Source organism: Orycteropus afer, unplaced genomic scaffold (assembly GCF_000298275.1).
Source record: "Orycteropus afer afer isolate SDZICR_OR568_19922 unplaced genomic scaffold, OryAfe1.0 scaffold00399, whole genome shotgun sequence".
Classification (NCBI taxonomy): Eukaryota; Metazoa; Chordata; class Mammalia; order Tubulidentata; family Orycteropodidae; genus Orycteropus; species Orycteropus afer.
Genome location: NW_006921986.1, coordinates 57,821 through 68,098, shown reverse-complemented (window position 1 = coordinate 68,098; position 10,278 = coordinate 57,821). Strand labels below are relative to the sequence as shown.

Genomic DNA, 10,278 nt, shown 5'->3' with positions numbered 1-10,278 from the left:
AAAAAAAAAAAAAAAAGCTGTTCAGCATCATAGTAGTACTCAAGCCCCTGCTGATACTCAGGTGGTGGCTGTGCATGAGGTGCCATTTGCTGGGCATTGAACCCAGGTCTCCTGCATGCAAGGTAAGGATTCTACCATTGAACCACCAGTGTCGCACACAATAAGGATACACTCCCTAAAGTCATTAATGATTTCTATACAGCTAAATCCAATAATACTTTTTAGTCATCATTTATGGGATCTCTCAGCAGAAGTCCAGCCTGCTTGAAAGATTTTCTTTTGGCTTTCATGACACTGCTTATCCTCTCATTTCTGGCTGTTGCTTCTAGTCCTCCTTTGTTGTTGTTGTTGTTGTTTTTCCCTTGTCAGGATTGAATTGATTTAATCATCTGCAGAAATATACCTTCTGGATTACTGTAGTGTGCCCAGCCGGGGAGGGGCCGCCGGCCAGTCCAGGTTGAGGGCAGGTTTCTAGGCCTCCTTTGCCACATAATCCTTACCCACTTGACCTTTAAATATTGGAGCCTGGTGAATGCCTTAGAGATTAATTAGAGATGAGGTTAAAGACATAGACAGGACCAGATCATACAGCAACTTGTCTGAATATAATGAAAGTATTGTCGATACTAAGAAGTTTTTATTTATATAATTTCTATATGTTACTTTTAAGGTGCAACAAGCATTGAGAAGTATGATCTCCGTACAAATATGTGGACGCCTGTAGCAAATATGAATGGGAGAAGGCTGCAGTTTGGTGTTGCAGTGTTAGATGACAAACTGTATGTGGTTGGAGGAAGAGATGGACTGAAGACTTTGAATACAGTAGAGTGCTACAACCCTAAAACAAAAACGTGGAGTGTGATGCCTCCTATGTCCACACATAGACATGGCCTTGGTAAGTAGAACTATGCACACATGCACATAATATTACATGTTAAGCTTCCACAGCATTTTCACATTCCATACCAGGTAGAAAAAAATGCTTATTTTAAAATCTTTAGTATTGTTTTTATCTTTTTCCTTGATTTTTAAGCAGAAATGAGAGATGACCCATGTGGTAGTTAAAATTGTATGTCAACTTGGCTGGGCCTGGTTGAGTAGCTGGACAGCTGGTAGTAGTTATTCCCCATGATGAGATGGTAATCAACTCTATGGTGGGATCTACCGTAAGCAGCTGAGTAGCTGCTTTAGGGTTGTGATCTGCTTCCCATATGTAAGCAGCAGCTTTGGGAATGATCTCTCGCTTATGGCTCGCTTGAACCCTGCATGTAGCTGAGTCGTTGTTCAGCAGCATGCCATGCTTTGCCAATCCTGGGACTTCCAGTGGACTTGAATCAATGGCCTTCTGTGTGGTTTGGTAACATCAGGACTGTGCCATTTTATTTATTGACATTGGGCTTGTTAGCCTCAGCAGCCAGTAGCTGCCTGAGTGAAGAGATGCCTCTAGCTTCAGTGGGATAGGAGCAAGAGGCAGAGCTGAAGCTCAAGGTCTAGGGGCTTTGTCACAGCCCCTAGAGCCTGGCACTTTGAACTTGGACTTCTAGCCTCCCAAACTGTTAAGAGAATGAACTCCTGTTTGTTCAAGCCATCCCATTTGTGGTAGATTCTTGTCAGAGCAGTACTAGGTAACCAGAATAACCCACAAAAATCTTGAGGTAGCACTGAGAGTGTAATGACAGAGACTATCAATCTTTCATTCAGTATTCACTGAGCAGGCATTTATTGAGCATCTACTGTGTGCCATGGACATTGCTCTAGAGGTATACAAAGAAGAGGAAAACACTTATCTCAACCTTCAAGGAACTAATGGTGCATTCTGAAATGGATAGAAGATGTTGTGGAGATCTTGTATCAAGTGACTTTTCTTAATAAAATAGGAGAGAGAATTGTTTGATGAGAGTGAAGAAGGTAGAATAAAATTAGATGAGGGCTTGAAATGTATGAGTATCAGCCAGATTTTGCTACATAACAAACTACTCCAAAACTTAGTGGCTTTAAACAACAACCAGCTATTTATATTTAGCTCATGGATCTTTGGATCAGTTGGGTGAGTCTTAGGATCCCATCTGCCTTGGTTGATTTCTGCTGGGTTTTTGCATGAATCTGGTCAGCTGGCAGGTCTATTGAATGATCTAGGATGGTCTTACTTAGATGTCTGGTGAATATAGTTGACATTGGCAACTGGTCACACGTCTTTCATTATTAGGCTAGCCCAGGTTTCTGCACATGGTGCTAGTTACAGGGCTTCAGAAATAGCAAAAGAAGGCAAGCCATAATACACACTTTTCAGTCTTCTGCTTGCATCATGTGTGCTAATGTCCCTCTGGGCAAAGCAAGTCACAGGCAAGCCCAGATTCAAAGAGTGGAGAAAGCAACTCCTCTTTGACAGGGGCAGCTACAGAGTCCCATGGTAAGTAGAATGAATGCAGGAACAGGAAGAATTTGTGGCCATATTTTCAGCCTGTCACACAGTTTAGGAGCTCTGGTAGCATAGTGCCTAAGGCATTTGACTGCTAACCAGAAGGCTGGCGGTTCAAACCCACCAGCTACTCCTCGGAAAGAAGATTGGGTAATCAACTTCTGTAGTGATACTGCCTCGGAAACCCAAGGAGGGGTCACTGTGAGTCAGATCCAACTCGACAGCAGTGAGTTTGGTTTGGTTTTTGTCACACAGTTTGGAGAAAGTTTAAAATAGTTGTATTTTATTTATTATTTATTGTATTAAAATTTATTCTGTATAAGGTAAATATATATAATTTTTTTCAATCAAAGGAAATAAGGGTCCATCTACTCCAACCCCCTAAACAGTAACTTTGAAAAAATATATATACATACATACAGCTCCATACAAGGCTACCTCATTTTATTGTACTTCTCAGATACTATGTTTTTTACAAGTTGAAGTTTTATGGCTACCTTGTGTAGAGCAAGTCTCTCAGCACCATTTTTCCAACAGCATGTATTCTCTTTATGTCTCTGTGTCACCTTTTGGTAATTCTCACAGTATTTTGAAGCTTTTCATAAAGTTAAACCAAAGACAAAAAAAACCAAACTCACTGCCATGGAGTCAGTCCTGACTCATAGAGACCCCTCCTTGGGTTTCTGAAGCAGTATCACTACGGAAGTAGATTGCCCAACCTTCTTCTGAGGAGTGGCTAGTGGGTTTGAACCGCCAGCCTTCTGGTTAGCAGTCAAGTGCCTTAGGCGCTACGCCACCAGAATGTTATTACATGCTTAATAGACCAAAGTAAAGTATATACATAACTTGTACATGCAATGGAAAACCAAAAAATTTTCATGACTCGCTTTATTGCGATATTTGCTTGATTGCAATAGTAGCTTTATTGCAGTGATCTGAAACCAAATCTGCAATATCTCTGAGGTGTGCCTCTATGTATGTGCATGTCTATGTTGTGTATTATATTAGAGCAAAATATAATGTAACAAATATATGTTGATTTGGATCATGCATAAAGGAAGATTATTTAGATCTCATTTGGGCATGATTTCACAAATGGAAATATATTTGTTTCACAGATTTTCTTTTCAGCTCTCAAGTGATACATATTTGTGTGTCACCTGGTTATGACTGTATCTTACTTCTCAAGATTTTCTGCTGACACTCATCTCATTCAGAATAAAATGCAGTAGCCCTGACAGCCCTGTGTGGTCTGACTCTCCCATCACTTACTCTCTCCCTGTCATTCACTCTGCTCAACCAAACTGGCCTCTTTGCTGGACTTCAGACACACTAAGCTGTCCTCAGGCACATGCTACTCCCTCATTCTCACTTTCTCTTTCCGTGGACATCTGTATGTTTAGTTTCCTACCTTCATTCAGACTTCTGCTCAAGTGCAATCTTAACGATATTGGAAGTATTTTTTTGTGGCTATTTTCCCCATGAAAATACAAGGTCCAGGAGAACAGCACTTTTACCTGTTTTGTTCCATTAAGTACCTGGCGCTTAGTAGAAATTCAGTAGATTGTTGAATAAATGAACAAATGAATTTGGCTCAGTTCTCTTGTGATGAATCACACTAATGGATTGTGGTATCAAATCTAACTATAGTAAAATCTCATTAATTTGAATTAAGCGTTTCAAATATAGTGTAAACCCAAATTATTGAAAAGTATATTAAGTACTAGTAATATGTTCATGTGGTATAGTTTTATAAACTCTCCTTAGCTTCTGCTCTACCTCCTACTTCATTGCATAGTACCTGATGCAGGTGGCCATCCAAGGCATAAGAATTGGTCACTGTTCACTTGAAGCAGCAGGGGAACAAGAGTCAGGAATAGAAGGAGGATATGGAATGTTGCTAATTGCCTCCATGTACAACTGTCTCCTTTGCCATGAGACCAGAAGAAATGGATGATGCCTGGCTACTGTTACTGAACATTTGATCAAAGATTCTATAGAAGAGTCCTGGTCAAAAGGAGGAAAATGCAGAAGAGAACTTTAAATTCTCATGGATTACAGACCTTCTGGAGTCAAGGAGGCTAGATGAAATCTTGAAACTCTTGCCCTGAGATAATTGTTAAACCTTAAACCAAGAATATCCCCTGAAGTCTTCTTACAACCAAACAATAGTTAAGCTAACTAGTAAAGAATACCTGCCTCAGGCACTAGGCTCTTCTAAGAGCTATGTGGGACCAAACTGGACCAGAGGGCCTTGAAGAGATTAGACAGAAACCTTAGGAAACAGTGAGTATGTGTTAATGGGGGAGAAAGCAACTCAGAAAAGGAGGGTTAGAATGTTGTACAACTCAAAGAATATAATCAGTGTCACTAAATTGTACATGTGGAATCATTGAATTGGTGTCTGTTTTGCTGTGTATATTCTCAAGAAGAAACTAAAAACAAACAAACTTTCCATGTGGCAAAGGAAATAATCCAAACAAGCTTTTGTCCTAGCCTGGACTCATATCAAAGGAGGAAGAGTGACTGCATCTTGACCCATTTCTCTGAGTGACTCCATCTTAACTCATTTCTAAGCATGTTCTGTTAAATTTCTTTTCATATTTCCAAGAAACAGCTGTACCCCCACTCAGCTGATGGTCAGCTGATTCTCAGAAAAACACCAGGTTCCCCATCTGAACTAATCCTTACCCAACCACATATCTGTAATGTACCTATCTGAGACAATGCCCTATTTCTGGCACAACCCCCCTTCAGTTTCCTGATCATTTGCTTACCAGTGACGAGAGTCATAGCTGTACCCCACCTGCCTGTGGTTTTTGCCTTTATAAACCCATGTCACTCTGTGCCTCAGTGGAGCTGCTAATCTTACCTGTAAGACTTACTGCCTCCCCAATTCGAGTTGCTTTTTATTTCTCAATAAATCTCTCCTTTATTTAGAATTTTTCAGTCTTGAGTTTTACTCTTGGACACATGGTTAGACCTCAAATACTGCTTTTAAACCTTTTAAGGCAGTAACCACAGTGCTGTTTCTCATACCACCTGCATGACCCACCCACTCAGAAGAGCAGTGAGGAAGGCAAATACTCATAACCATAACTTTTTGCTTAGTTAAATTTGCCTATTTAGCGTTCATTAAATTCATTTAAAATGTGTTCATTAAGACTTAGCAGGAAGTCTAAGCCATTACTTCTTTCCTGTCTCCTTGTAGGTGTGGCTGTATTGGAAGGTCCCATGTATGCAGTAGGAGGGCATGATGGCTGGAGCTATCTGAATACAGTGGAAAGATGGGACCCTCAAGCTCGCCAGTGGAATTTTGTTGCCACTATGTCCACCCCCAGGAGCACAGTAGGTGTGGCAGTATTAGGTGGAAAGTAAGGAAATATTTAAAGTTCTATTTAAAACACAAATAAACTAAATGTGTTAAGCTGTGTTCTCTACCTCCTTACTTTCTATTGAGAATCTTGCCTATTCCTTATAGGAAAAAACAAATACACTGGCTCAGGTAAGCTCAATGTCATGTACGTTTCCCTTCCTCTAAACCCCATTAGCCTTTATAAAGTTAACTATTTCCACAGTCATATAGCCCTTCTTTTCACGTCAGAAAATGGTACATCAAAGACCAAGTCTGTTCTTTTAACGGTTTCCCCCAACTTTAGGAGCTTGCCTTGTCAATATTCCTTCTGCCTCTTATATTTTCTTTCTCATGATTCTTTTCCCTTCATCTCATTAATCAATTTGTTCAAGTTTTGCCCTTATTAAAAACAAATACCATGCTTCTTCAACTCCACATACCTTACACCCAAACTTACTCTTTCTCTTACATTTTTATTGTAGTTGATGGGACTCTGTTGATCTCTTAAAAATCTAAGATTTATGATAAACTCCTCCAGTATCTTCCCCCAAAAGCACATCCATTTGTACCTTCTGAATCTTTTTCAGTTCAGCCTTTCAGCAGCTTATCTAACCTTTGTGACCTTGCCTCTGCCCACCTCTGTAGACTCTTTTCCATCCTCCACTTACAGCATATTGCACTCCAATCGAACGAACCTATTTGTAAAAATATATTTTGATTCATACTTCTGGTAACATTTAATACCCATGTTAGCTATCTTAAAATGCATGGGAAGTCTCCCAATTTCCTACCTAAAAAACTCAGTCATCCTTGAAACTTGCTCAGAAATCACCCATGGAGAACCTATTCCAGTCCTCACTCTCCTTTCTTCATTCTCCGTACACCCATTATCCATTCCATTTTTACTGGGCATAATTTGTGTATAATCGTATTACAGCTTTGTTGTTGTTGTTGTTGTTTGCCGTCGAGTCGGCCCTGACTCATAGCGACCCCTCCTTGGGTTTCCGAGGCAGTATCACTACGGAAGTAGGATTGCCCAACCTTCCTTCCGAGGAGTGGCTGGTGGGTTTGAACTGATAGCCTTCTGGTTAGCAGTCAAGTGCCTTAGGCACTACGCCACTTCTTTCTTTCATAACCACATCCTGCTTTAGATAACAGGCACACCTCATTTTATTGTACTTTGCAGATACTGCTTTTTAATAAACTGAAGGTTTATGACAACCTGCATCGAGGAATTCTGTTGGCACCATTTTTCCAACGCTATGTGCTCACTTTGTGTCTCTTTGTCACATTTTGGTAATTCTCACAATATTTTAAACTTTTTCATTACACTGTTGCACACTGAGTAGACTACAAATAAATATAAACATAGCTTTTATATGCACCAAACCAAAAAACCAAACTCACTGCCATCAACTACTCAATTCCAACTCATAGCAACCCCCTTTGGGTTTCCAAGGCAGTGAAGCCACATGTTTTAATATCTCCTAAATTGGGATGCATCTTACAAATTGATGGTGCCAATTGCTGTCAAGCAGATGGCAGCTGTGAAATAGTTGTCATTGCCTTCAAGTGCAGCTTGTTTTCTTATGTATATGCAAAAGTGATACATGGTATGATATATGTGTGAGTGTATATATATTTATATATACACACACACACATGTACACAGATACCCACTCCTCATTTATCGACATGGTTAGGCTTCAAAGACCAGGCTATTATGTGACATCAGCGTTATGTAAGAGTCGTGGGGTGCACCTTGTCTTCAGTGCCAGTATAACCCCCCTCAACCCAGTTGCTTGCTGCCTTTCAGGTGCCCCTGGCACATCTCAGGATGTGCACAGGGCAACTGTTCCCCCTTCACCACCATATCTTCCACACCACCAGGAGCTCGTGGAGTTTGGCAGTGGGGGTGGGTGTTGCCCACCACCCACTGCCTCTCAGCATGCCCCCCTAAGCAGAGATATCACTTGTCCTTTGTCTGCCCTGGCCCACAGCCCTGCACAGCCCCCTTCCCTGTTGCCTCCATCCCACCTCCCCTCACCAACCTCCCTGGTACCTTCAGGCCCTCGCCATCCTTCCTCTGCCCACTTGCAACCTCATGTCATCCTTCCATTGCCCTGCACCCCTGTGGCTGGACCAAGACATCGCAGATGAACCCAGAGAAGGTGTCACGTGGCCAGTCAGCCACCATCCCTCTTGTGACCAGGTTGTCACTGGAGCCTCTGGTATATCATTTGAAGTGGCCCATGGAGGGTGCCCCAGGCCCAGGTGTGGCCCTGTGTGGGGCCCAGACCATCAGAGGTGCCACCTAAGAATTTTTTCAAGTTATAAATGTGAAATGTCAGAAAATGAGTGCCTAACCTGTCAATAAGTGAGGAATAGGAGTGTGTGTGTATGTGTGTGTGTTTATGTAAACCTGCAAAAGGTGGAACTTGTGTAAAGCAGAGACCTCTCAGAGAAGAAAAACTCAAATATTTTCTATTGAAATAATTGACAGAAAAGTGGTAAGACTGCATCCTGTCAAAGGCAGAAAACTTGGGAGGGATCCAGAAATGCAAGGCAGTCCCATCGAGTTCTGGGTCTCACAGATTTTACTGTATGTGTGTGTGATATTTATGTGTCATTTAATTGGTAGCTTAGCTTCTTTAATAATGGTACATTAATTGACAGTGTGTCTTAGACCTGATGAAATACAGTAAGTATAACTCTTTATCTTAAGTATAATAAAAATGCTGTCTTACTTATCATTTCATTTGTTCTTTTTATAGACTTTATGCAGTTGGTGGTCGTGATGGAAGTTCTTGTCTCAAATCAGTAGAGTGTTTTGATCCTCATACCAATAAATGGACACTCTGTGCACAGATGTCAAAAAGGAGAGGTGGAGTAGGAGTAACTACCTGGAATGGATTGCTCTATGCTATTGGAGGACATGATGCTCCTGCATCCAACTTGACTTCCAGACTCTCAGACTGTGTGGAAAGGTAATTTCCAGTCAAGGCAAGCTAGGAGCAACAACCAAAAATATGTAAATAGATAATATAAACATATACTTGTGTGTGTGTGTGTGTGTGTGTAAATGAATTTTTTTGAGATTTCACCACGTGGAAGGCAGTTCCCTAGGAGCTTTGTAAACATTGGTTTGTCTGCTCTGGGCCTCCTTGAATCTGTCTCTCACAACGTACTCAGATTCTTCTCTTAGCATATTACTGTCTCCTTAAACCTCACCTTAGGTTGACTGCATGATTTGAATGAATTTAGGAGGTTGAATCAATAGAACTTGGGTGGTTAATTAGATATGAGAAGGGGTGCAGAAGAGGGGTCCTTTAAACTCAAGAAACTAGGTAAAATGATGGTATCACTTAATATGATATGGAACTCTGACAGCAGCACCTTTTTTTACAAGTTGCTAGACATCTAAGTGGAGATGTCAGCTGGGCAGTTGAATGTATGATTCTGGAGCTCAGAGCAAAGGTTTGGCTGAAGATGTACATTTAAGTGTCATAACTACATATGAATCTCAATATAGTAAGAGTAGAGAGAGAAGAAAAGACAGTATAGAAAACATCGGCATTTAGACACATACACAAAATAAGAAGAAATGTAGTAAATGGAAGACCAAAAGGAAAACTCATCTCATCTAATGCATAGAACATACGTTTCCACAGTTGACTCCAAATGACCTCAATAACTAATTTATTCAAACTACCATTTAATCCAGACCACATATTACATTTGATCACTGTGTCCCTTAAAGCAGCTTTTTCATTTAACACATACCATATTTTATCAACCCATCAGCCACTCCTTGGAAGGAAGGTTGGGCAATCTACTTCCGTAGTGATACTGCCTCGGAAACCCAAGGAGGGGTCGCTATGAGTCAGGTCTGACTTGACGGCACATAACAACAACACAACATATTTTATCATATTGACTGGTTCAAGAGACTGAGCCAGTTGTCTTGCCAAATGCCCTATTTTATTGCTTTGTCTGGTCCCTTCCTTGCCATGTTGTCTAGCATTCCTTTAGCCTTGGTATTTCTGTGCAACTGGTAGTTATATCTAAATGCTTGACAAATTAAAATGAAATTTTTGACTAGCATATGTCACAGTTGATATTGTAAATTTTGCCTCACATTAAAAGATATAATATTTGGTTTATCCACTTTTACCAGTGCAAAGATTGAATGCTGATTTGGGATGATGACAGTATAAAAGTTTAAATGCATAATTGTGACTTTTCCCTTCTGTGACTAGAAAGTAGTCTGTGTGTTGTTACTTTGGCAGAAATAGAATATCTGTTTTTCTATCACTCATTCAGCTAGTCATCTTAATGCCAATTGATAATCCTTACCTGGATCAATAGTTTCATTAGGGTTTGAAAAATTGTGTTTCTTTAACTCTACCATTCCACATTCATTACCATGAATTGTTGTCTAAAGTAAAGCTTTCCCTATGAACCTGAGCTCTGGTAGCATAGTGGCTAAAGCACTTGACTGCTA

General features: G+C 40.5%; 1 protein-coding gene across 1 annotated transcript in view; it reads left to right on the top strand.

The window, feature by feature from the left end:
- Positions 1-10,278, top strand: part of KLHL5 (kelch like family member 5) — an 85,149-nt gene that overhangs the window by 69,088 nt on the left and 5,783 nt on the right. The window contains exons 7-9 of the mRNA XM_007953524.2: positions 671-895; positions 5,631-5,793; positions 8,549-8,761. Coding sequence (XP_007951715.1) covers positions 671-895; positions 5,631-5,793; positions 8,549-8,761 — 601 coding nt within the window. The remainder of the gene's footprint in view (positions 1-670; positions 896-5,630; positions 5,794-8,548; positions 8,762-10,278) is intronic.